This window comes from Malaclemys terrapin, chromosome 7 (genome assembly GCF_027887155.1).
Source record: "Malaclemys terrapin pileata isolate rMalTer1 chromosome 7, rMalTer1.hap1, whole genome shotgun sequence".
In the NCBI taxonomy this organism is placed as follows: domain Eukaryota; kingdom Metazoa; phylum Chordata; order Testudines; family Emydidae; genus Malaclemys; species Malaclemys terrapin.
Genome location: NC_071511.1, coordinates 100,983,080 through 101,010,577, shown reverse-complemented (window position 1 = coordinate 101,010,577; position 27,498 = coordinate 100,983,080). Strand labels below are relative to the sequence as shown.

Sequence of the window (27,498 nt, the reverse complement as noted above, 5' to 3'; positions counted from 1 at the left end):
CTCTGTGCCCAGAGGCGGCGGCCCGCGCAGCGAGCACATCGCACGGGGAAGCAGCACTTTAGTTTGTAAAACTTTATAGTCAGCGTTACCCCGCGCGCCAGCAATTCAGCCATGGTGGGGGGAGTCTGTAGGGGGCTCCGCGTGGGAGCCCCTACAGAGTCAAATGGGACTCTGACAAAACGCTCAAAGTCAATGGGAGCGTTACCACTGGCTTCGGCGTGCGCTGGGCAAAGCCCGCTGCCCTACTGGCCGGGACCAGCTGCAGGTTGGGACATCCCAGCTGTAAGCTGCTGCCCAGCCTGGCCTGTGATGTTACAGGAAACGGGGATCCAGGCAGAGGCAGCTGCTTTTCCGAGGCCACCCCAGGCTGGGGTGGCTCTGGGGTCTGCTGCGCGGCTCCATGTCATTCCCCTGAATCAATAGCAGCCTCAGCAGAGGAGCGGGTGCCAGGTGCAGATGGATTTTTTTCCCTCACTACAAAAGGATTAATGGGTTTGTCAGGCGACCAATTGGCCTCTGACTTTTAAGTGCAGCCCAAATGTATTCCCATCCATGGCCCCTTGGCCCAGAAAACCAGCCCACAGCTGAACTGCCGCCGGTGGGGCATGCAGGGGTTCACACCAGGCTAGAGAGAGAGAGACAGACCGACCAAATGAGCCATTTGCCTGCTACCCGGTCACAAGAACATCAGTCTGGCCATGCTCCGTCAGACCAATGGTCCATCTAGTCCAGTTTCCTGACTTCCAATAGTGGCCATGCCAGATGCTTCAGAGGGAGTAAACAGAACAGGGCAATTTATGGAGTGCCCCGTCCCCTGTTGTCCAAAGGCCAGGGAGGCTTTCCAAGCGGAGGGGTCCATGTTCCACTTCATGTCCCTGCTGCACTGGAGACCAAACCAGTTCCAATAAAGTCAATGGGAGCACTGGGAAAGACGCCCTAAGAGTCTGGAAAGGAGTTGATGAACGAGTTTGAGTGCTCCAATGGCAGCAGGGTGGAGCCCTCGATCAGGCCACTAACGGGGTAGAAGCTCAGGGTGCTGATGCGGACAAGCCCCGGCTCCCTATGACTCTGATGGGAATTGCTGGAAGGCGGCTTTGAAGAGGAAAGAAAGGCCTATTTGTGCTGACAAGTGATTTGTACCAAATAAGTGTAAAGCCTAAACTTGGTTTACCGGGTGACCCCCCCCCCCCCACTCCGTGATGTCAGATGTCAGGGAAGTAAATGAAATCAAGCACTTTAGAAATCTGCAGAGCATCAATCTTCAGACGTAAGAAAAAGATTCACAGAAATATATGGGGCCAAAAGGGAGTTGCAGGATGGAAACAATGAGCCACTGGCAAGGCTCTGCCTGACACCCACCCTCCCTGGCTCCTGGGGGCCCTGCACAGAGAGCCCAGCCATTGCTGGCCCAGGCCCTGGCGGGCGGGCTCGCTCTTGGCAGGCAGGCTGGTGGCGGGGTGGGTGGGGAAAGCCGGCTTTTGTTCGCGGTGCCAGGAGAGCAGGGAAGTGGCCGGTGCCTGGGGAAAGGCCCCGGCGGGCTGTCTGCATGGCTGCCTCTCTGGCGGCTGCTGTCGGGGAAGCATGAGCCTGGAATGCTAATCAGGCAGCTGCTAAGCGAGGCTGCGGGGCGGCCAGAGCAGGGGGAGCCACCGAGCTCTCCAAGAACAACAGGCAGCCAGGGAGGGACGCACACAGACGCCACGAAAAGCCGCCCGCTCCGGCCACTCCGCCGCGGAGAGGCGTCCGGCCAGCCCCAGAGCCAGGAGGGAGCCCCGGCCCCGCAGCGCACCTGCCGAGGGTGGATTCCTGCCCCTTGCGCTCGCTCGGAAAGGAGGCAGCTGCGGGAAGATGTCGTACCAAGGCAAGAAGAACATCCCCCGGATCACGGTGAGAGGGAGGCCCAGGCAGCCCGGGGCCTGGCGGGGTGGCGGCCGGGGCTACTCGCCTTTCCTTTTAGAAGGGCATTTCTCTGTGCCGAGACCCCCGAGCGGCCTTTTGATTCGCAGCAGCCCGGGGGCAGTGAGCAGTCATCGGCCGGGAGCTGCTGGGTTTGCTTCATGGCAGGAGGCGGGAGGGTGATGGAGCCGTAATAACTTATCCAGCACCCTGGCAGCGGTCAGGGGACAGGGGCAGTAAAGGACAAACGTGCGGCACCCGGGCAGCGCGGAGAAGGAGACACGGGCGGTGGGGTTAGTTCATGCTCCGTTTAAGATTGGGGACGGCAGGAGATGCTAGCGGAGCAGCTCTCTAGCGAGTCCTGTGACTGCGTCTCAGCCATGGCGGTGCTGCGTGCCCTGTAATCCAGGCGCTGGGTCTGGGCGGCGGGGGGAGGAGGGCTGGCCTGGCCATATCAAATATTTCTCTGCTGCATTCCCCAGATCTCAGCGGAGACAATCATGCCCCAGTAGAAGGGTCCCTGGCAAGGAGCTCGGACAGTCAGCAAACACGTTAGGAAAACAATGCGCATGGTGAGGTTGCAGATACCCGCCAAGTCCCAGAGAAGCCTGGGAGTAGGGGCTTTTCCCGACTCCGGGAGGAAGAGGAGAATGTGTGTTGATCAGCAGCTTTGCAAATCATTCAGGCCATTGAAGCTGCTTTATTTCTGCTAAGAAGCTGGCACTCCCTTGTTTCCTAGCTCATGCCTTTTCAGGCCCTAATTTCTCATAAAGGGTTGATGGGCCGGAAGGACACAGCAGTTTGAATGGCTTATAGTTCCCTGTCGTTAGAGAGCAACGTCTTTTCTCCCAGCCTAGGAGTTCAGAAAATGAAAAATAACATGATTGACTAAGCATGGACTTTGATAACTTTGGACTTGCTTATGTGCCTGAAATGAAGTGTCTATTCGAATTTCATGTATTTGTTCCCTAAATTTAGGTTTCCGGGCCATATTTTTGCCTGGTTCTACAACATTTGAGGGTGATTGGGAAAAGAATAATTATTATTAATAATTAGTATTTTTGAAATATAGTTCTAAAGCATCATTTATAGATACATTATTCCTTAAGCAAGACAGGATGTGGGTTTTAGTTCTGAAATGAAATCAGACCGGGTAGAGCAAAACAGGAGGAGTTTGAAAGAGTATTCTTGGGGTTGACATTAGGCCTTTGTTACTACAAGCTTCCTATGAAAGCCCTTTGGAGAATTAGCATGGTCCTTTGTTGAACATAACCTGGCTTGAACTCAGAGAGGTTTATGCAGCATTATATTCTCAGGAAGAGGCCCTGTACAACATTAGGCATCTGCTTTTCAGTTCTTGTGTACACCTGCTTATTCTCTTTCACACACCAGGGCAGCCATGTTACCTAAAAGACTACAAATATTGCTTTTTAAAAGAAAGGCAAACACACACATCTTTGAGTCTGGAGGGTCTATTCTGCAGGATTACCACCTTATACAGTATTTGGAAATACAGAAATAAAATTAAACAACATAGGATTTGATATATTTAATGGGGACTTAATGTTTACTGTCTTCTTTCCCCGTCATCCCTGATCCCAATAGTCTTCTTACTCCTGGTTCATAAACCCATATCCTCTGGTCCAGCCTGTAAACCCAAAATACTAAAAAGCAAGAATACTGTAGCTATGGGATCTCATGCTCATTCATTGCAGTGGGCCTCACTCCATCCTCCATCTCTCATCACTGTTGTATTGTGGAGGAATGTGCCACCCCTCAGATCCCTATCACTGTTGTAATAGGAGCCTCCTTACCCTGATTGTCAGGACTTTTGTGGAGGTGAGAAGATACCTTTGGGCAGCATGATTTCTTCTTCTTCTTGGCTGGTGGGCTCTAAAATAAAGCCACACAAAGGGAGAGAGAAATAACCCTGAGTCCCCTTTAAAAGTGTCCATTGAGTAAGTGACATTGAGTAAGCCAGAGAGAATCAGCCTGTATATGTGACAGGTTGTAAGGGACTTGGTGAGTTCAGTAAAAGCTCGTTAAGAACATCTGGCATTCTGTGGTTGTTACAGAGTGGGTATGCTCTCAGAGCGGGGAGTGGCCTGTATATTTGCATAGTGGAGGAGGCCAATAGAGCTCCCCAGGGTCAGTGAATGTGGTGGCTCTTTTTGACCGGGAAGCAAGAAAAATAGTTGAAAAAAAGACTAAGGGCTGTGAAATATAAATGAAATATGTTTTGGAGTTTTCATAAACACAGCAAAATTGCTTCATAGCTTTATTCATACCCCTTTGACCCACAGTAAAAAATCAAGGCCCAGAAGTGGTGTTCTGTGATTAATTTTATAATTACACATTTCTCCGGTCCTGTAATCCACTCTCCCAGACTGTATTGTCACATGTTGTTGCATCCAGCAATTATTTTTAAATGTGCATCAGAATCCTTAGCAGTGGCCATTGTAGCCTGGGAGTAAATTCTCTAGAGTCACTGTAGAGGCCACAGTTGGAGAAAAAATTGTTATCAACTATGCTCCAGTTTCACATTTAAAAATATGAGCCTGATCCTATATTTTCTTATGCATCTAAAATGCCCAGTGTGGAAAATGATGGTGACTATTGAAGAATTCTTTGACTAATGTCAGAATCCTTTGGGATCTGTGAAGCCCATGGCTGCAGGAAAATCTGATTTTGAGAACCTGGAAATGTTATAGTTAATCTCCACTTCCTTTTGTAACAGTGGGCGCCTAGTCCTTTTCCTTGCAAAGAGAACCTAGAAAATGTAAACTGCTACAAATCAGTTGCTAGAGTTGAAAATTTCTCATTGATTTCCAAAAGATCACAGCCACTCCATTAGCTCCTCTAAAGCTGGCCTTTAAGATCTGTGACACTCACATTGATTCCTCAGTTTCTGTGAGAACCTCAGACCAGTTGCCATGTGTAGAAGGGCAGTACCACTTTGGATGCCCCTAATATTGCTAGGCCAGGTGCAAGCTGCCTCCCAGCCTGCTGTCTGCAAATATGATGCTCCTCAGCTTAGCAGCCAAAGTGGAGACTGGCCACAATGAGGCACCTCAATGTCATGAGAAACAGCATGGTGTAGTGGGCTAACACAGCACTGAGAGCAAGTAACACTTGCATTCCAATCCCAGTTCTGACACTGACTTCATCTGTGGCCTCAGTCAGCTACTTAAACTTTCTGCTTCAGTCTTCCCATCAGTGAAATAGGGAGAGTAATAGTTACCTTCCTCAGAAAGAGGTTATTACTTATAACTTATTGAATTGATGTTTTCAAGTCACTTATATAAGTGCTAAAATTCATCCGAATGCACAGAAAATCTGCCAGTACCAGCATTTGGGGGAGGCCAAGCAGCCCCACATCCATGGCTTAGGTGCACAACTATCCCTTGCAAACCCTTTTAAAAATGTTGGCAAATATGCACAGACTGCAGCATAAATAACTGGTCTCCACATCTGCAGAAGGAGGCTGGTAGTGGCCCTTTGTCTCTTACTTATATAAAATGAGTCAGTTAAGTGTAAGTTTACCAAAAGGGTCATCACATCAACCCTCTCCAAAACCAGCAAGATGGCCTTCTGCTTGTTAATGTTGGGCAGGAGTCATTTATATTGGAAGGTGGAGAACAAAATGTTTTGCAGAGCTACTTAAAGCTGTGAAGGGAATTGTGCATGTGCAATTAATGAAAAAAATGAGTAATAAGTAATGTGCACTGTAGTATGTGAATGTTTTATTGTAACTTTGCCTTAATATATTATTTTTAAATTACTCCTTACATCTTCTGTGCGGCATACAGTTCTCTAGGCTTGTGTTGTGAAAAATATAGATTAAATCCCCTTTCTGGTTGATTTAAAGATGTTAAAACATTCTCTATTTGTATGTAAAATATATATTATTTTAGTTTTAATACTTTTTATACTTCTGTATGTGGAATACAGTCAGGCTTTGCTATAAAATAGTTTGGGTGTATTTTTTAAACTAAATTGGACTAATAGACGTGCAAAATATTTTGTCTCAGACTTTAACTGCAGCAGGCAATTATAGATTATTATGCATGAAGGCCTGTAATGAGTAAAACAACTTCTAAATAAAATAATTTGGGGAAACATATTTTTTTCCATTAGAGTGACCGGCTTCTAATCAAAGGAGGAAAGATCGTCAATGATGATCAATCATTTTATGCTGATATCTATGTGGAAGACAGTTTGATAAAGTAAGTTACTTAAGAAATGTTTTGTATTACAATTTCCATACTTAACATTGTTGGTGCAATTTAATATGAATAATCATTTCCAGAGACCCCTTTAATTTTCTCAGAAATATGTTCAAAATATTCTTTTGGAAAAAAATCAACAGTTCATAGGGCATTGGAAGAAAAAGCTGAAAGGAATATTTCCTTTCTTGAGTTCTAGCTGTGTTCTTGAAGGCAACAAGTAAAATTATCTTAGTCCCTATTGATCTTACTTCCTTAGTAGCTACTATCAAATTTATGGTCACTGTTAGTACTAATTGAGTGGTCTAAGACTACATGAATGAAGAGAGGTTGGGGTCACATTTGATGCCCTGAAATGGGCTGGCCTGTGGGGCTGGTATTGGTGGTCTGCACTGCCATCCAGGAGACGTCGATCTGCTCAATCCCATCCTAGAGTTGAGAAAGTTTTGGAGGCAGTGCTTTGCAAGCGCAGATGAGAGACTGGCTCACAATTCTCAAGAGCAACAGCTATGGGTCTGAATGAAATTTCATCCCATCTTCCGTTGCCAGAAGGATGGTGACTGTGATATGAGGCCTCACAAGAGAAGGGGCATCTAAGTAAGGAGAAAATGGGAGAAACTTAGAGCTCCATTAGGGTTCTGAGGACCCCAACTATTCCCCATTTCCCAAAGGAGAGCATAACTGATGTGCATTGGCAGCACAGTGTGGAAAAGCTTACAGAAACGGACATGAGCACATACACATACTCACTTTTAACAGGAAGTTAATACATTTTTGTTCAAATGTTATTTGCAGCTAATAGAACTTCTTAATGCTGTTTTTAGGCAAATTGGAGAAAACCTGATAGTTCCTGGTGGCGTCAGAACTCTTGATGCCTATGGCCAGTTAGTTATGCCAGGAGGAATAGATGTCCACACTAGACTACAAATGCCTGTGATGGGAATGACCTCTGCTGATGACTTCTATCAAGGCACAAAAGCAGCCCTAGCAGGAGGAACCACCATGATACGTAAGTAGCATTATTGCAATGACTCTAAGAAGTACATCTTTCAAAAAGCAAACACGGTGTCCCACCATCGAAAAGATTGCTCAGTGTCAGTTAACACAGGAGTGAGACTTTAGTTCTGACCAGGTTAGTTACAATTGTACCATGTATTAAGTTTCCTTTAATAAACTCTGTTTTTGTTATATGTTCCTTTTTAAAAGATAAAGATTCTACTTATTATGAGGCCCTTTCACCTTTATCGTTGTAAGCAATACAGGGCACCTTTTTACCTGGGCCTTTTTAAACAGATGGTCACAGAAAATTAATCTTTATATACCGTGCTTTTTGTAGGTGGAGAAAGAAAAGTGACTTGGTTATGAAATCAAATATTGCACTAGTTTCCAGCTCTGGGGTTGTGAGAGCAAATACTTTTGAGGTTCAAAGTAAAAATGATTTTGATTTATTCAATCTGATCCCAAGTAGACTTTACAAAACCAACACACAGTTCAGTCCAGTGTTTACTCACTGAAGGCACAGAACTGAACTATAAATGGTCTCACAGGTTAATACTGATGAGCATAGGTAGGTGTAGTGGGAAATACAATACCTATGCATGACTGCCATTGCTAAAGTCAAAGGAAGCTGTGCACAAATATCTAAGAGCAGAATTTGGCCCCTTGCATGTATATGATAGCACATACCTGTCTCACATCACCATATTATCTAGACACAAGGGGATGAATTCAGGTTGTACTGTTAGCCACAACTTGGAATGGACTTGTTTTGCTGGGTTTTGTCTCAGTCTTAATGGTAGTTAAACACAGTTCGGAAGCTTTCATATTCCTCGTTTTTAATTATAGAACAATTTGCATTAAAATGTCTCCTTCCTACCATAGAAAACTGTTAGACAAATGCATATTTATGGGCATTATAATAATGTCCCTGTGTTACCCCATCATATAAAGGCTGCTGACACTCTGGTATATTTCTTCAGTTGACCATGTATTCCCTGACTCTGGAATGAATCTGCTTGCTGCATATGACCAATGGAGAGAGTGTGCTGATAACAAAGCCTGTTGTGATTATTCACTGCATATTGACATCACACGCTGGCATGAGAGCATAAAAGAGGAACTGGAAGCTCTAGTGAAAGACAAAGGTAAGGACAAAAAGACCAGTGTTCTACTAACCTAGTTACCAGCAAGAGTGAAAACTGACACAAGAAAAAAGATCAGCTACTTTTTAGGGCAATATACATGCCTCTAACATCAAGAAATCGCCTTTGGTAGTGCAAGACAAAATTCTTGGGCCCAGTTCTGAAGTCCTTGCACTGTTAAGACTCCCTCTGACTATACTGGAGATTTATCTGTGTAAGGAATTTCAGGATTGGGCCCACAGGGCCAAATTGTGCAACATTACTTCACTTGCGTAATAAAGTGGACATCAAGGGATTAACTGGGTTACTCAGAGTATTATGGGTTGGCGCCATGCTCCATACCTGCTTCGCTTCTTGTTTAGTTAGTGGGTGCTTCCCCATTCCCCAGCCACTCTGTAATATAATAGGAATAAAGCAGCCCATTCCCAGCCTGCAGTACTGAATATAAAGTGTATTTCTTGTGCACTGACAGTCCCTTCACAAAAACTTATACCTGTAGTTCTTGTATATAAGAACCCGTGGCTATCTACCCAGTAGACATTGTCTACTGAAGAACTCACCCACCACAGGATTATGCATTTCACTCATATGTCGCGTTAGTCACATATTTGGGGCTGTGTTTTGCGCTCAGATGTGCCTACACAAATCTAATTGGCTTCAATGGCAATTGCAGTCATACATTCAGGGACAGAATTTGTCAGTTAACACAGAAATTGTTAATTAATCTTCCATTAAAATTCTCAGTGGTAGTCAAGGAAGCAGCTATTCAAAGCTGAAACCAGACATTTTTCATACTTACCCATATCTAGTAATAAAATGGAGAGAATTTCATAGTGTGACTATAATTTAAAAACCATTGTGATTTTTATCTACATAAAAACAGTATAAAGCAATACAATAGAAATTAACATGCTAGGCCCCAACACTAAGTGAATCAGAGTACACATTAGATAGAAACGAGTTATGCATTTTGTTATGCAATGCAGTATATATAAGTGTTGTATATGTAGTTCTATAACTAAAGGACATTGTTTTGAATGTAGTGCTTTGGCTTTAATTTGTACTTTCAGCATTAATAAAATGATTCAAATATAGCACCTAGAAATGAGCCAGCATTGCAGCTTAGAATTCAAACCTGTTTGTGGAAAGGGTTAAGATTCAGATCAATGAAACTGAACTCACCTGTGTGGTTTTGGTTCCAAGTTGGATCTAAAACTAAAAAATAGGTTGTTTATTGGTTCTGGTTTAAATACATCCAAAAACCAATGACGGTACAGCATCTTTCATGAACTACAACATTTGGGGCCCAAATCTCATAAGAACAAGTTTTCATGCCCTTTAGTCCAAATCTGAACCCTAGCCTTGATTCAATCTCAATCCTCAACACTAGTCTGAAAACCTTACCTAGATCTGAATACCACTCTTTCCATCCCTCTCTAGTAGACATGAGTGATTTGTTTTCAGCTGTGACAATAAATACACATGTAATTTATTTTTTTAAAGGTGTGAACTCCTTTCTAGTTTTCATGGCTTATAAAGACAAGCTCCAGTGCACTGATGCCCAGGTAACACAGAATAACTGAAATGCAATAAAAGTAATCAACTACACTTCTTATAAACTGTGACCAGTCTGACACTAGGAAATTCTTTCCTTCCTTCCTGACAGATGTATGAAATATTCAGCATTATTCGCGACCTGGGTGCCATTGCCCAAGTGCATGCTGAAAATGGAGACATCATTGACGAGGTATAGTAAATGTATTGTGACAGACCCAGACCAGTGGGGTACAGGAGTCTGGTAGAGGGCAAATATACTGGTCACTGGATGAGTAGTTTTCTGTTCCCTGAGTGACCAGAGCAGGGGCTGCACTAGAGTAATCAGGAACCTGCTAGAACCAGTTAAGGCAGGCAGGCTAATTAGGACACCTGGAGCCAATTAAGAAGCTGCTAGAATCAATTAAGGCAGGCTAATCAGGGCACCTGGGTTTTAAAAGGAGCTCACTTCAGTTTGTGGTGTGAGTGTGAGGAGCTGGGAGCAAGAGGTGCAAGGAACTGAAAGGGAGCGGGTGTGCTGCTGGAGGACTGAGGTGCACAAGCGTTATCAGACACCAGGAGGAAGGTCCTGTGGTGAGAATAAGGAAGGTGTTTGGAGTAGGCCATGGGGAAGTAGCCCAGGGAGTTGTAGCTGTCATGCAGCTGTTACAGGAGGCACTATAGACAGCTGCAGTCCACAGGGCCCTGGGCTGGAACCCGGAGTAGAGGGCGGGCCCGGGTTCCCCCCAAACCTCCCAATTGACCTGGACTGTGGGTTCTTCCAGAGGGGAAGGTCTCTGGGCTGTTCCCCAATCCACATGGTGAATTTCTGAGGCAAGAAAATCTGCCAGTAAGCGCAGGATCCCCCAAGATAGAGGAGGAACTTTGTCACAGTATCCATTTAAATAAAAAACTAGCCAAAATATTAATTTAGGCCAAAATGCTGCCCTGAAATGAAGTGGCTGCACAACACGCAGTAGGGGGCAGAGCAGTGCCAGACACATTTCCATACGTTTGCCTGTAGAGCAAACCTTCTTGGGTCTGCAGTGTAGTGGCCAGCGCAGAAGCTGGTCTCTCTCCTCAGTATTCCCTGCAGTGTTAGGTCGGTATTCTGCCCTGCTAAGGCATGTGGGGAGTAGAGGGAGGGTGCTCTCTACATCTTCTTCCCTGCCTAGTCCACCCACACACACAACTAGGCAGGATTTGGCCTTTAGGATAATCTGATTACCTGAGCTTTGGAGGGAGTGGACTGGCAGCAAAGCCTGTTGTGACATATATTGGCAGAAGATCTTGGAAGGATCTCTGGAGTCCTTACTAAAAGCAGAGGCATCATGCTGACTGTTTGCATCCAGTTGGCTATCATCACAGGTACATTTATAACAGCTACCTGCAGAAAATTAGGGCTTCTTACTTCTCTAAACTGTACCCGCTTTTGGAGATGGTTTATTCTCATTTTATTTAAAAATCGGAGGCTGTAGCCCTGAACATTCAAGAGATTTGAGGTTTTCACAGTAGCATAATTTCAGCTGGATATATAGTTCCAAATGTAGGGGCAAATAGTAACAAGGGAGTATTTTGCATTCAAAATTTGTATTGATTTTCATTCTACCTATCTCTAGTCTAGCATAGAAAAATGTGAAATAGATGTTGGGAATATACAATACAGAATAGAAATAAACCTGTCATTCATTCCAAATAAGAATCAGGTAACTGAATGCACAGTATTATATAAGAGAGGACTTTATAATTAAATGCCATTTCTCAACACTTCAAGTGGCCTTTTTGTACCGAACAGGCCTGAACTTAATACCAGTTTTCCCCACTAGGATTTTTCATTCTCCTTAGCTGGCTGTTAAACATAATGTGATCCCAAGCAGTTTAATATCTTTACAAGTATTTATTTAAGCTGCGAGTGATAACATTAGAGCCCTGGAGGTGAACTTCCAGGATATCTGCAAAAGGAACATGGATGGTACAGAAATAAAAAATCCATAAATTTGGCAGACTGTCCATAGAGGGCAGCAGAAAATTACAGAATCCATCCCTCCACTGATGATGGATAGGAGTCAGCACTGCACAAAATGTGGATGCTAGCTAAGAAGGGGTGGGGCCAGGAGAAGTCAAAGAATGTGCTGATTCAGCATATCCCCAGAACAGCTTCTGCTGATGGGAATAATTAGCAACAGCAATTATGGCAATTGTGCAATTTAAAGCTGTCCTTCCCCGGCAAAAACCCTGAGAGAGGGCAAACAATGGAAATACTCCTGGGTGGCTCCTCATATGATGCAGAGGGCCAAGATGGAACAAGGAGATGTAAAATATACATGGTTATATCTATTTGATTAGTTGTGGAAAAATGGCATTTAACATCCACCTGCACTCTGCCCACCAGTCCATCTTTGCTGGGAATGCCTCCAACATTCCATGGTGTGAACAGCTTCAAACAGCCACATTCCCTCCTGCCCCTGAACAGCCTATTAAAGAAACATTTCCTTCATCTTTCCCCACTCCCCGCAACATGGGATTTTCGTCACAAACATGACAGTGGCCTGAGGGTCAGGACAGGCAGTAGTCAGCCCTTCAGCAATGACAGGTTTAGGATCGTATATCTTGCTCTCTTTCAGAGCTGCCGGAGCTTCTCTACCAATAAGTAAACTAGGCAGCTTCCTAGGGTGGCAGTTTTCTGGGCAGCTGCTTATGGCCGCAGATTTAGCCTGGCTGCCCCCATCATGACAAAGAGGTGGCTGGGCCAAATCTGCCACCCTAAGCCTATGAAGAGGTGAGCAGCACACTGACGTTTTTCCTAATGTGGCAAATTATCTTTAGTGGCCTCTTCAGAACTGGCAAAGGGAGCTCTATATCATTGGTGGATGGCAAGATTCCCAGCTCACTGATGGAACACACAGCATTTGTTCCTAGCCCTAGAGATGTTTCTCCGGTGTTACTTACAATTTTCTCTCTCTCAGGCCCATGCTTTGGCCTAATGCTAAGAGAAAGAAGCTGAACTCCCTCTACCTCTATTGGCTTCAGTAGTAGTTGAGGGCAGCTGTGGATGTGCTCAGTACCTCATGGATCGGATCAGGCCAGTGTTTAATTTGTGCCAGGGCTTTCCAGTGTCAAGCCCCAGCACCCCTAGGCTTGGCAGTTCATAGCCCCGGCACCTCTGGACTTGCTGTATCAGTTATGAAAGTAGAAACATTGCTTGAGTCCCAGCAGCTAATTGCTTGAGCCCTGGTACCTCTTTAATTACAAATTAAGCACTGGATAAGGTCACAGAGAAAACTGGCTCCATAGGTTGAGGGCTATGAAAAAATAATACTAATAAAGATAACATTCCCCTGAAAGTGTGTGTGGGAGGGGATACACGGAATGCTGGACAGTGCAGTGTGGTATAAAGTCTTTTCCAATGCTCATTTGGGATGACCTCCATAAATCATTGCCACTAGGAATATGTGTGGGACTTCACAAGCCCCTCAAGATGACTGCACTTCTAAAAGGATAGGAATGCCTTGTGTGATGGAGCTATCCAGCCTTCACCCTCCTGTTCCACAGTGAGCTTGAAGTGCCTGAATGAATAGCCCAGGAAAAGCACATAGTTATCACTGCAGATTGCTTAATTGTTTGTGAGCAAGTGAACCCCACCAATATGTTGTCAAATTGCCAGAGTGTAGTATGCTGAGTAGTATGACCAATCCCACTAGAATGTCTTGTTTATTATTGTCATAGTCTCTGTTAAGATGCTCTAATTTTCATGGATATAAATGGTATTCCAGGATATTATTTAGGAATTTCCATAACCCTCAAGTACCTCTAGACATGATGTTCCAGTCCCACATTATTTTAGATTGTTCCCATCACTTACTGTTTTTCTCATTTTTCTACATTCACTTAGGAGCAAAAGAGACTGTTGGAACTTGGAATTACTGGGCCAGAGGGGCATGTTCTTAGCCATCCAGAGGAGGTAATATCTTAAGTTCGTAAAATGAACATGTTTAGAGCTTTAAAGAAGTCTCCACTCATGTCCATTCAACTAAAAGAGATGTTGTAAGACGTCGCCTGGTTGTGTTCTTGTTTCCCAAGGTTGAAGCAGAGGCAGTGTACCGTGCAATTACAATAGCAAAACAAGCCAACTGCCCGTTGTATGTCACAAAAGTAATGAGCAAAGGTGCCGCAGATGTGATAGCTCAAGCAAAGCGAAAAGGTAAAACACCACTTCACATTTACACACTAATTAAAACTATTTACTTGTCTCCATGAGTATCACTGCAATAAAAGGGAGTTAAGAGTTCATAATTAGCCAATTTCTGGTACATCTGAAAAGCACAACACTGGATGTTAGCTTCAGTTTTCAAAGTGTACTGGAGTTTAATTACCCTGAAGTGAACTCAAAAGAGTCGAAGAGATTGGCTGAAGGCTTTGCTACACAAGTCTCATTAGGTGGAGTTGGAAAAAAATGTCAAGAATTCATTTCCAACCTATTGTCATGCTTTGAATGAAAAAAAAAATGAACCTGGGAATGCCTGAGAACTCAAACTGCTGACACACTGGGAAGAAATAGAAATATTCCTCCAAGGAAACAAGGTAACACAGTACCTAGAATATAGTAATTCGGACAGATCCTCAGCTAGTGTATCTCCATTGAAGCCAATGGAGCTGTGTTGATTTACACCAACTGGGGTGGGGATCTGGCCCACTGTGTGTGGACGTGGGTGACAAAGGTGAGAGACAGAAATATCCAGTCATAAACATACAATACTGAGTCTATCCCAGGTGTAAATCAACTGATTTAAATGGAGTTACATCAGAAGCGTGCATTTTGCCCATAGTTTTTGTGTAATTTTTGGTATCCCACTGAGAGGGATTTTTAGACACATTCCCTGCCATTACAAATAAGGAGCCATGTCCTGAAGTGTGTGTTCTGCTTTCTTTGGTCTTTCTCAGCCAAAAATAGTACCGAATAGGACTCTGGGGTTTGGCCAAGGCTGTTTTCTGATTGGTACTTTGTACTTTTACAAGGAATACTGTTCAACTTTGTAGCAATCTGATTGGCTGACAGAAATTCAGAAAACTGAAACACAGAGAAACTGGCTCAAACGATCTTTTACTCCTAATCTTAGCATTTGTCTACACTGTGGGAAAAGAGAGTTCACCATCAGGAGCATGTTACATATTTTCAGATTATGTATTAGCATTATTATTCTTTAGGCACAGTTGTGTATGGAGAGCCAATTACAGCGAGCCTTGGCACGGATGGATCACACTACTGGAGTAAGAATTGGGCTAAAGCTGCAGCCTTTGTTACATCCCCACCAATTAGCCCTGACCCTACTACGTCCGATTATCTCACTTCTCTGTTATCCTGGTGAGTTGGCAAGGAGAGTAAATGACACTGGCATGCGGAACAAAATCCAGTCCCTGGGGTTATTATTATTCAACCTCAGAGATGGGCCCAAAGAGCAGAGTGGAGTTTTGATTCAATCTCCTTAAATTTCCACGCTGTCTGGATCTGGGGTTTTGGCTTAGGGTCTTTGCTAGTCATCACCAAAAAGCTCACTGAGTAGAACCATTCAATAGAACTCCTTGTCGAGTAAATTACTATTCAGTCTGAGTAGGGATGGAAAAATCAGGCCCCAAAGTAACACCTGAAGACTGTGTAGGGTGAGACTATTGACCTGTAGAAGGGCACCTACAGTAGTAAATATTCTGCCCTAATAGGTCTCCTCAGAGAATGCAAAATAATTCTCATCAGATTTCACAAAATTCTTCTCTCTAGAGGTGTGACTGGACTCTAGGGAAGCAAACAGATTTGATTTGATTAATCTTTGTCCTGTGGAATAATGTCCACAAACAGACAATAAAATATGCATATAATTCAATCTTGAATTACAGCCTGGATATAAATCAGGAAGGGTGTTTCAGGGCTCCATGAGCAGATGTCTCTAGAGAGCCTCATTCTAGAGAACCACCTCAGCTCCCTCCTTTCCTTCTCCCATCTCTATCAGCCTGGCTCAGATTTGTTGAGTTATAATAGATTCTGGTATATAGAATCTGGTTTTGTCCTGGGTCTGGCCATAGCCAGGAATAGCCCTGATATAAAAGGTCCTTTAGAATCATTTCTTGAAAGGCTGTCAGGGCCAAAAGGATGGTTCAAGAATCAAGACTGGGATGTTGATTTAAGGAGTGCAATTAGTGGGCATTTAAGGTAACATTTTCAAAAGCATCTAGGCACTTAAATCCAATGGGACCTAAGAACTTAAATCAACTAGGCACCTTTGAAAATATTACCCTAAGGATGAAATTCACCGCTGCACAGAGGGCTAAGCACAAGACCTATGAGCCATTTATGTCACACTTAACCTGCTACACAGGAGATAATTTCACTCTTAAAGAGTATATAGTTGCAAAGAAAGGGCCCCTGAATTATTACGCTGAACAATACAAACTGAGCAATCAATTTTGCCCATTAACTGCATTTTGGTTTGTTTTAACTCAGTGGGGATCTGCAGGTTGCAGGCAGTGCCCACTGCACATTTACCACCGCGCAGAAGGCAGTAGGAAAGGATAACTTTACCCTTATTCCAGAGGGAACAAATGGCATTGAAGAAAGAATGTCAATAATTTGGGAGAAGTGTGTGGTAAGTAACTAAATAAGTGTAAATGTTTGCTGAATTATCAATGCAAGTGCATGCAAATGGCATTTTGTCAGATATGAGGATTTAGACAATAGCAAAAAAATTTTTAATGGAAGGGAAAGAGGTACATTATCATCTTACATTGCTGAATGCCTCATTGTGTGACATTATCTAGGCTGCTACTTAAAAAAGCTTTCCTAATGAGAGAAAATGTAACATTTGAATGTAAATGTCTTGAAAGAGCTCCTTATTAGAAGAATATTTTATCCCAGTCTGAACTGTGATCAGAAATAAAAGTCTATCCAGAAGATTTTTGGAAAGGCAAGAAATGGAGTTTCCATTTGTATTCTTTTCCTGTAGGACTGGGTAAACTATATGGAATTTGTTCATTTGTAATTTCTGCAACATTATAGTACCCTCAAAATAAGTTGTGAGTCTCTGTGTTGACTTCAATGAGCTTTGGATCAGGTCCACAGTGAATCTTGAGTGTAGTTTGTTATTTGAGAGACAAGGTGGGTGAGGTAATATCTTTTATTGGACCAACTTCAGTTGGGGAAAGACAAGCTTTCGAGCTACGCAGAACTCTTCTTCAGGTTTGTTATGTCAGCTGTGCTTTTTACGATGCACTAATTGTTTAGCCTATACTTAACAATGTTCACCTTTGAAAATATTCATCTTCATCTTCACTGGAGCCCTGTTTCTCTGTCTAGATTCTTATACCTCACCCATCATTATACTATCTGACCCCTTTCTTCTGGTACCTCCAGTTTCTTGTATCCTTCTCCTAGTAGCATGTTGAGGATCAATAACACTTAGAAAGCTCTGGTTCCAATAAACATGATATTTTTCTATCTAAGAGAAGAAATTATATAATCTAAAGACTGACTCACTTCAGTATCAACTAAAGTTCTGGGTGTGAGCCCAGTAATTGCTGAGAGAAATGAGTCCTGTAGATGAAAGTGCTGCCAAATGAATGATGATGATACACAATAGTTGCCACAGACCTCTCTGTAGCCTCACTTCACCCTGTGCACTTATTATTCAGTGTTGTGGGATGCAGTGTCTGTTGTGTTGAGCTGTATTCGGGTCATAGGAGTACCTACATAGTGACTATAAAATGGGAGCTGTAATCAGTTTTCAAACGTATGACATTATAACAGTCTTTAATGACTAGTCCTGCAGGGACAGCCAATTTTTGAATTAAATGTGAGGCCCAAGATTGTGTGATCTTCTCTGTGTACAAATATCATTAATTCTAGATGAAATTGCAAATTCATTTTTTGATAAGGCCTCATTTTCTGGTAATAGGTTTCTTTTCTCAATCTCCTTTCTTTCTAATTTCCAGGCCTCAGGGAAGATGGATGAGAATGATTTTGTAGCAGTGACCAGTACAAATGCAGCCAAAATCTTTAATTTTTATCCCAGAAAGGGACGAATTGCTGTAGGTTCTGATGCTGACCTAGTTATATGGAATCCCAAGGCTACAAAAATTGTCTCAGCAAAAACCCACCATCTGGTAAAATCATTTTGTGAGATTTAATTTCTTTTTTTCTTTATAGGATTTTGCAAACAGGGTGTATTAGTGAAATAATGTATTCCCTTTAATCAGAGAGAAATTGAAACAGAGAATTTGGGTAAAATATTAGTATAGTTGTTTATTAAATCTGAGTGGGGGAAGGGAAATAAATCCCTTTTGTTATTGGCATTTACTGCAATGGCACCAAAAATATGTAGAGTAATGCTATAGAATATGCAGTAGCAAAACAATACATGATGACCATTCTTTTGGTGTAAATGTGATACTATTAGTATGTACTGTATAGGCATAGAAAAAATGTACAATCCTAACCTGAACATTTTCCTGTCCCAGCATTTCTCCTGAATTCCACTGAATAACCTTGAATTGCTGAACATGTAGAATTTTAAAGGGCTATGACTAATTAAGATTTAACAGAACTATTGAGATAAAAGTTTGTTTTAGTTAGCAAATTACTGGGACTGTTGATATATTCCCCGAGGGTTGGATAAATGCAAGGGCTGTACTCTTTCAAATGTAAAACTAAAAAGAGAAAGCAAGATTGATTCCATTTCACATAGCTGTGTAGGGGCCATTCATACTGAAACAAACCCTGAGGTCCTTACTCAGTGTTTACTCAGCCCTTTCTCAGGTAAATTCCCATTTCACCAACTGGAACTTTAGGCTACTCATGGGAATGAATATCAGCTACTTAGGAACATCTCCTTACCCTTATCTCTGCAAATGATTCACCAGTTGAGAAACTACCCCCACTCTCAAAAGCCATTTGCCAAAGGGAATCTTTCAAGAACACAAGTCTTAGTGGAGATCCAAACCCAGCTTTCCTACCCTTCCCTGGTCCCAAATAGGCTTGTCACTCTCTCTTTGGTAATATTCCACTGGGGAAAGCCTCAGTGTCTGTTCAAACTGTACCTTCTCTAGGATTTCCCAGTTCATAGGTATCCCAAAATGAACTCCTACCTGGAACTTGAGAAGCACAGTAACATTTGAAGGGTTAGTGGTAAAACTACATGTAACATTAGTAAAATGTAGAGGGTAGAACTGGTTTAAATTATTTTGTTGAAATATTTTTGACAAAAAATGAATTTTTGACCAAAATGAAATATTTTTCAGAAAAAAATTTTATGGTATTTTGTTTGAACAGAAGCAGATGTTTTTCAGTTAAAAATTGGTTTTCAGTTTGATTTTCAATAAAGAAAAATTTGCTTTTGCTCTTCAGAAACCAAAAATTATTACCTTTGTATCAAAAATTGTTTTTGAAAGCTGAAGAAGATTTTTCATTTGGAGATGGGGAGAATATTTTTAAAAAGAGAAAAAAACTCCATGGGAAGTTTTGAAAAATGAAATGTTTTCAAATTTCCCACAAAATATAACTGGAATTTTTCAACCAGTTCTGCTAGAGAACTTGCGGTTTCCTGACAAACGTAGCAAAAAGATTCTGTCAGTCCAAGGTGAGTTTCAGCAGAAGCCTGCTGGGGATCTAGGTTAAGCAATTGGATCTGGGGACCTAGGTTAAGCAATTGGAACTTATCCATACCTATAATTGGGCTCTGGTTTGCTTCACAAGTAGCCAGCGGTGGCACCAGGCACCAGCGCAGCAAGCTCATGCCTGGGGCGGTGAGCCGCGGGGGACGGCATGCCGGTTGCCGTGAGGGTGGCAGTCAGGTAGTCTTCGGCGGCATGCCTGCGGGAGGTCCGCCAGTCCCGTGGCATCGGTGGCAATTCAGCGGCGGGTACTCCAAAGGTGCGGGACCAGCAGATCACCCGCAGAAACGCCGCCGAATCCGCGTGACCAGCGTACCACCCGCAGGCATGCCGCTGAAGGCCACCTGACTGCCTTGCTTGGGGTGGCAAAAAACATAGAGCCGCCCCTACAAGTAGTGTAGTGTGTGGTTTAAGCTAGTGCTAAATGTTCATGAATTTTGTTTGTTCATTCCAGTTTGCTTTAGCTCACCAAATTGATAGAGATCCTTATTTTTTCAAATCTAATCTAAAGGATTATTTAAGGAATGATTAATTATACATGAAGAAAGTATTACAAAAATGTGTGTATATATAATTGGGTAGGCTGTGGGTTTATGGCATTTTTGTTTTTAACCCTAAACTAACTCTGAATATCCTGGTTTGGATTTGTCAGAATGTGGAATATAATATATTTGAAGGAACAGAGTGTCGTGGTTCCCCTACGGTTGTTATAAGTCAAGGAAAAGTTGTGCTGGAAGATGGAAACCTCTTTGTCATCCAAGGGTCTGGTCGCTTCGTTCCTAGAAAGACATTCCCTGATTTTGTTTATAAAAGAATAAAGGCAAGAAACAGGGTAAGGAGAATTTTTATTTGCAAGAAAACAATCTCTGTTCTAATTTAGCCCTGTTCTCCTATTGCTATTAATGTTGTGTTACAGCATCCCAGAGCCTCCTGGTAGGACAGAGAAGGGAAAGGGGGCCCTTTACAGGAGCAAAAATATTATTGATGTTATCTGCTTGTAGGCCTTGAAAAGGTGTAAAACTATCAAATAACTGCTCTTGTGCATTGCCTGGCTTATGCATAAACGGTGTTGCTGTTCAAATGACAATTCTTACACCTGATACCACTTATTAATTCACATTCATCTGAAACTAAAAAAAACCTGTACTGAATTTTTATATACAGTTCCATCAGATATTTTGTATTGGATGATAAGGTATGGTGTGTCTTCCTAGACAAATAGAATGTCTTCAAGGAGATTCAAGGGTAAACTAGTCTACTACTAATTACAGGAGAGTAGACAGGAAAAGTACAAAGACGTAAGATGCATTATATATCTAATTACATGGACCTTCTAAATTCAGTTTGAAAGGTAAAAGATGTTAAAATATTTTTAATCTGAATGACATGATACATTATAATGAAATAATGGCAACATTTTTACAATTTAACTGTAGATATTTCTCATTAGAGATGTCCTGGGCTTAGTGGGTCTCTGATATTTTTATTTCAATGTAGGAATGTAGGAAACCACACTTGGTGATATATCCCATAATGAAATTAAGTTCTTCTCACAGGTCTTTTCAGCCATTGTTGGCACTCTTATTGCCTCCAATTGTGCAAATTGGTCATTAGTATTTTCTGGACAAATACTTTAAATCTGTTACATGTATGTGATTGTAGCAAGTATGTACTCATCTAAGAATGTTTAGACTGGAGAAAATTCTAAAAAATGTCAGTCAATGGGGATTTCAGGGGAACAGGGAGTTCCCAGTACCTCTCCGGATTTGACTGATTCTTTAGGTTGCTCATTTGTGCCCTGGATTGCTCCCTTCCTGCTAGCCATATCCCCTATGCTGGCAACTGGGAGAAGGGATAATATAGGAACTGGTATGGCAATTCTGTCACAGGAATTATCTATTTCTGTATGTAAGTAAATAGTTAATAGATAAGGTGTCAGTACAAGGAGCTCAGAAATATTTTCTGTAGTTCCTTCATTTTATAGGGCCAATAAGACTTATTTTATACTAGCTTCCTTTGGTGGCTCTTTATATCATCTCTTAGCTGCACCACGCCTCCATTTTTCCATGTGTTTTGTGGATGTTTTCATTATTTGATGTATGGAGGGCAAGTATCTGTAACCACTTCATTTCTCCCAAATACACCAACACATATCGGAAACTACAGCAATAACCACATGACATGATTTACTGTAGCTTTTCTTTTCTCTGTGAATTCATTGCTGTAATAGAGGCACACCAGTGGAAGGCAGAATAAGTAAAAGAAACTGACAGAGCCTTGTAAAAACTATAAATCCTGTTCATAGCAGCTAGCCTTAGCTTTTAGAGCGACCACCTATGGTCATTTAAAACTAGAGTGGAAGCAATGATCAGTGCAGTGACCATATTACCTGCCCTCTCACCCACCTGCACTCCTTCCTAACTTTCTGGTATGGCCATGAAAATGACACTTATCCTGAAATATGAAGAATTGCTCCTGTATGCTCTCCTACCTGCATTTTCCCCTCATATTTTGTACGCTTCTTTAACTTGCAGATAAGCGATTGCTAAGTCTGGTTGATCCCACTCGATGTGACAAAAGGCCTCCAGGATATTTGCTACCAATCAAACTCCATCTATGTTATGTTTGAAAGTAAAAACATTGTGTCATTTTTCATCATCCAAGGAAGGCACTTTGCTAAATATAAACTTTTGCTCACATGAAGCTGGAGGTTCCTAGACTCCGAGTTAAATAATAATTGGGCATCAGATCAGGTGGTCGTTGATTGCTTGTGAAGTTAATTCATTTGGGCAGTCACATTTGATATTATGGGCAGTTAGTCTGGTTGTCTGCATTACATTTTTTGGTCCCTTGTCTAGCAATGGCTTTTTGGAGAGAGAGAAAAGGGTCCAAAATGGTGGTGGAAAATATTGCATTGGATATCAACTTTACACAGTTTTCAGTATTACAGAGATGAAGATCAGATGGCATGACAGTTTAGCAGTGAAACTGAAATGCTATTTTAAAATGCAGAATAGTTATTCTTTACAATTTGTATCTGTCCTGACTTCATTATGCTCAAACCCAAACCTTTTTCTATTTTCTAAATGCTCTGTACTAATTTTTGATCATAAAATGACTGGTACATAATGTGGCTTGGGATGAGAACTAGCTAGCCGCAGGTGGTAATGTGAATGGAGTATTGGTAATGTAGCTATTTCTCTGCACTAGCTTCAGATCTGTCTACCAATCGAGAAGATGGATGATTTAAAGTAGCACCTGATGCAATAGGACATTGTAATCATGCCGTGTCAGGTTCCGTTGAGTTGTCACATTAGAACTCACAACATACCAAAGGAAAAACAGAATGGAATGTGAGGTGGAAAAATGCCTTTTTGTGTGTTCTCTGTAACAAAAAATAAAAATACAGTAAGCCTTTTGCCAATAAGCCAAAATTATGCACTGCTCTTTTCTCATGGCCACTGCAAAGTGCCAATCTAGCCCTGGAGATGAAAATATTGATCTCAGTGTTAAGAGGTGAAGAATACTGGTTTGAAGAATCAACTGGATTGCAAGCTGTTGAGGGAAGGGCCAATATCTTTCTGTGATAGTGTACAGTGCTCAGCATGCACCGAGGCACTGTAAAAATAAAGACATTAACAGTATTAATAGTAATAAAATTAATGATCGAACCCTGAAGACACACTGGGCTTGATTCTGATTTTCCCTAAGGCCCCTTTACACAGTTCTGGCAGTGTAAAGGGGCCTGAAACTGAGTGTTATTGTAATTTAAGGTGAGAGCAGTGTAATGGGGCCTTCATGTAAATGAGAACCATGTTCACTGTGTCCAAGATACACTGACAGCAAACACTTCCTATTTCATCTCTCGGTATTATATTTTGCGGGAGCCAGGCTACCATATCATCACCAGGTTGCCAATTTAATGGAAAGGGACCTTTCTATGGAGATTGACATGGATGATAGAGCCCAAAACTGACCTGCCATTTTCTTTTTTACGCCGGCCAAAATCTACGTAACTCCTTGTAAAATTATTTTCCAGAGCAAATGTTTAATGTTCTTTCTTCTCAAACAAATAACCTGTACTTATGTGCAACCCCCCTACAATAATAACTCAGGATATGTATGGCGGAGAGAAGAAAAATCAGTAAGGGAACAGATTTTAGCTTCAAATTTCTCATCATTTCATTCAGAATCAGCTCACATGTTTATCCTCTATCTCGCTACAGCTTGCTGAAATTCATGGTGTTCCCAGGGGGCTTTATGATGGGCCAGTTCATGATGTCATAGTGACTGCTAAAGCTGCAGCCCCCACTCCTACTTCAAGGATAGCTCCCTGCTCAGGCAAAATACCAACTCTTCCTGTCCGTAATCTGCATCTGTCAGGATTCAGCTTGTCTGGTAAGTTTGCTCAGTGGGTACAGTAGCATTTGCAGGTAGAGATGAACATGGGTAGCTTAGACTGACTGAGAAGTGCAAATATTGTTACAAACCATACCCCAGTCTTGCAGTGAGCTCCCTGCAGGCAGACTTGTGCACCCATGAGGAACCCTGCTGAAGTTAATGCAACTCCAAACGGATGCAGGGGTACATTCAAATTGAGTTCAATGGCAGGGTCAGAGCTTATGTTATGTTACTCAAGTAGAAGAAAATGATCGAGGTATAGAATTGCATTAGTAATTTCTGCTAATGTAAAAGACAAAATGTATTAACAACTAAGTTTATGTGATGATTGCCTTTCTGCTTTTGAGAAATCACTTTTCCCGCTACAGTACAATTTGCAGAGCTATAGTATCTTACATACAAAAGCAACACACAATTCTTCCAGATGGTTGAAAGCTATCCATGCAAATACATTAACGTATGTAGGTCACAAGATACCAGAGAGGATGCATGTCAAGTTTGAATTAAAAATTGAGGTGGCCAATGGGTATGAAACAGAGAAGACAAAAGAGCCAAGGACAGGCATCAGACTGATGAGGTCTGACAACAGAGGTTGAAATCTTGGCCCCATTGAAATTGATGGCAAAATTCTTATTAACTTCACTGAGGCCAGGAAATCAGCCTGAGTTGTGTCCTTTTCCAATTCCATAAAATAAGTGGTTGGATATATAGGAAACCTATGAGAGGAAGATGGCTGAGATACAAACAAACTAAGAAAAGGCATCAAGTAGTATTATATGGTTAAAGCGCAAAGGTCAAGGCAGATGGGGAGAGAGGGAGTGAGAAGGAATCATAGTTACAGAAGAGAAAATTACTAAGCACAGATACAGCTATGGACAAATTCAGTACTATGGCTAGAGTGGAGGTGAGATGACAAATGCTCATGTACAGTAGCTTGTTTTAGGGGAGGTCAATGGCTAGATGAAAAGATCGTCTCTTAAGATTTTATTTAAAAAGGGGAGCACAACTAAACTAGTAGCTAATAGTGGAAGTGGATATAAGGGGGAATGGTCACCCAGATCTTATGACGAATGCTCAGAACAGCAGCGCTTCAACCAATGGCTTGGAGACTATCACATCTCTATAAAGGCATCATACACTCACATAAATGATTTACTGCTTGTGAGTTTCCTGAATTGAAGATTCAAACCAGTTGTTATGACAGCCATTAGGAACGGGAAGAGTACTGCATATCTACTTGTACAATAGTAGGTTTAAATTTATTTCATGTTAATTTTGATATAAATCCTGGTGTAAATAAAGTTGAAATTTGACTTCTACAAAAAAAAAAAAACATACCGTGAAAGGTGTAGTTTCTGCTATTTTATCCACAGTGATGGAATTTTGAGTCTTATTTGAATCATGGGAGTACCACACATACGTTCTTCAGTCATTTGGCATATATGGACATCATGTGTACCATAGCTAAGAAGAATTTTGAAAGCAAATGCCACATTATACAGTTACTGATAAAACTCTTCACTTACTTGGCTGAGATCACATGGATCCTTGACAGCTCTACATGAAATGAAGTCCCAAAATTTTATTATCTGGAAACTATTTATTCATGGAGAAACAAATCATTACAAAAAATTTCTAGAATGAATATGCAAAAGATCTTTCCAGGAAACCAGTTCCTTCCAATTAGAATACAGTCTTTCATTGCATTTGACAGCATTTCCTATAATTAACCCTTTTAATTTATTCTCATTATGTATAGTAGCATGTTTAGTTTCCCCACTACTAAGCTTGAAATATGCTTTGGTTAGATCTCAGTCTGAGCATGAAAACATAATATTATTTGATCTTCAAATTATCAGTATAGTTTGTAGCTTCAGTGGTGATTAGGAGGGTTGCTAAAATTCAAAAGCATTTTAACTAAAAATTACAAGATTCTACAGATTATACAGTTGATTGGTCATGTCACTGCTACATACCTTATTTATAAAGTTGTCCCAAAGTATAAAAAGTGTAGGTATTTATTTTTGTTTGAATTTTATTGTTCAGTTTCCAAATCAATATGCATTAAAGACAAATAAATTGCTATTGATTACCCATGTACATATATATTGTTATGAACAAAAACATTTCATTTAATAATTCCTGTATTTAAATCAATGGGGCCGTCACTTGTTTGTAGCCCTTCAAGTTCTATGCCTTCTCTTCTAGGATCTCAAACAGATGACCATATTGCAAGACGTCCTGCTCAAAAAATCATCGCACCCCCTGGTGGACGTTCCAATATTACATCTTTGTCATAAGGGTTCCAAATGTGATGTATTGTATTCCTTGCCAATCAGTCTTGGTTTCCACTGGAGCAGGTGATCTGGAGAACTGCATTTTTCAACATCAGTTTCACAGTTACAGAAAATGATCTTAAAAGATTGCCTTGTTTACACTCACCCAGAACAGCTTGCTTTATGGGGGGGAGGGATAGCTCAGTGGTTTGAGCATTGGCCTGCTAAACCTAGGGTTGTGAGCTCAATCCTTGAGGGAACCATTTAGAGATCTGGGCCAAAAATTGGGGATTGGTCCTGCTTTGAGTAGGGGGTTGGACTAGATGACTTTCTGAGTCCTTTCCAACCCCATTACTCTATGATTTTATGAGCTGTAAGCAACAGAAGTGCAGCTCTAAGTAGCAACCTTAACAATTAATTATAATGTGCAAGGGGCTTGGGTGGAGTGGACACCATGGAAATATACAATTGATCTGCCATCAAGCTCAGGATGAAATTAACCATGCATCAGTTTACCCACCCCCCATCTTTCTCTGAGTGGAAAAGAGGCTAAAAATACCCAAGATAATAGAACTCCCATCAAGTATTTTAAATATGTTTCTCTCTCAAATGGATATTCAGCAGATCTTTAACACATGCATGTAAACAATATGAAGTTCATTTAAAAATGTGTTCAGCAGTGCTGCTGGCTATCTTGTAATCAGGACAAAGCTGTAGACATGTTTTGTGTTTAATAGGTTCTTTGTTTCCTTTCCAATAACAACTACTGCCCTTTGTACTCTAAGGAATTTTAACTGGTAAACACTCAACTCTGTATGTTTTTAATACAGTTAGTTATATATATATATCTTGTGGTTGAAATGATCAATAATCATCTATTTATACTATCTCATTGCGCAGGCCTTGAACATGCCTTGGGAATCATTGTCACTCTGTACCAATGTGACAGCATGAATATAAGAAATCGAAGTGTGGTCTGAATGTTCATGGAGTTAGTTGTCATAGTGTCGATATAGGCATACTAATGCATTGAGTGTTTTTTTTTTTTTTTTCTTCATAGTTGTATTTCTGGAACACAGAGATGACAGTGGAAGTTCCAGTGTATTTTAGTCTTTTTGTTAGACTTGTTTTTTAAAGATTATTTATACAATTTTCCAAGTACCAAGCAGAGGCACATTTGAAGGCCAGTTGCATCTGATGGACTCTTTTATAAAGCTTAATACAACAGGTTTATTATATTTAAAGCTATGTACAGTAAAGGTGATCTTATATGCAGTATCATTCCATAAAACTATGCATGTAATGTCAACAAAATCACTATTTTGTTTTTTGTTCATTGCTTTCAATAAAGTTTGTTGGAAATCACCAAAA

General features: G+C 41.5%; 1 protein-coding gene across 1 annotated transcript; it reads left to right on the top strand.

Moving 5' to 3' along the window:
• Positions 1 to 1,534: 1,534 nt before the first annotated feature.
• On the top strand, positions 1,535 to 27,498 carry DPYSL4 (dihydropyrimidinase like 4). Its single transcript, XM_054036213.1, has 14 exons — positions 1,535 to 1,887; positions 6,034 to 6,122; positions 6,947 to 7,131; positions 8,102 to 8,266; positions 9,767 to 9,828; positions 9,930 to 10,010; positions 13,689 to 13,757; positions 13,877 to 13,997; positions 15,002 to 15,158; positions 16,290 to 16,431; positions 17,774 to 17,944; positions 20,103 to 20,282; positions 23,677 to 23,848; positions 26,060 to 27,498. Exons 1-14 carry the CDS (start codon positions 1,849 to 1,851, stop codon positions 26,149 to 26,151), a joined length of 1,725 nt encoding a protein of 574 aa, XP_053892188.1. The 5' UTR covers positions 1,535 to 1,848; the 3' UTR covers positions 26,152 to 27,498.

Excerpts from the sequence above, each read along its gene's own strand:
- DPYSL4 (XM_054036213.1), top strand. The coding sequence starts at position 1,849 with ATGTCGTACCAAGGCAAGAAGAACATCCCCCGGATCACG. Across the intron at positions 7,132-8,101 it reads AGGAGGAACCACCATGATAC|TTGACCATGTATTCCCTGAC; the intron begins GTAAGTAGCATT and ends ATATTTCTTCAG. Across the intron at positions 8,267-9,766 it reads AGCTCTAGTGAAAGACAAAG|GTGTGAACTCCTTTCTAGTT; the intron begins GTAAGGACAAAA and ends ATTTTTTTAAAG.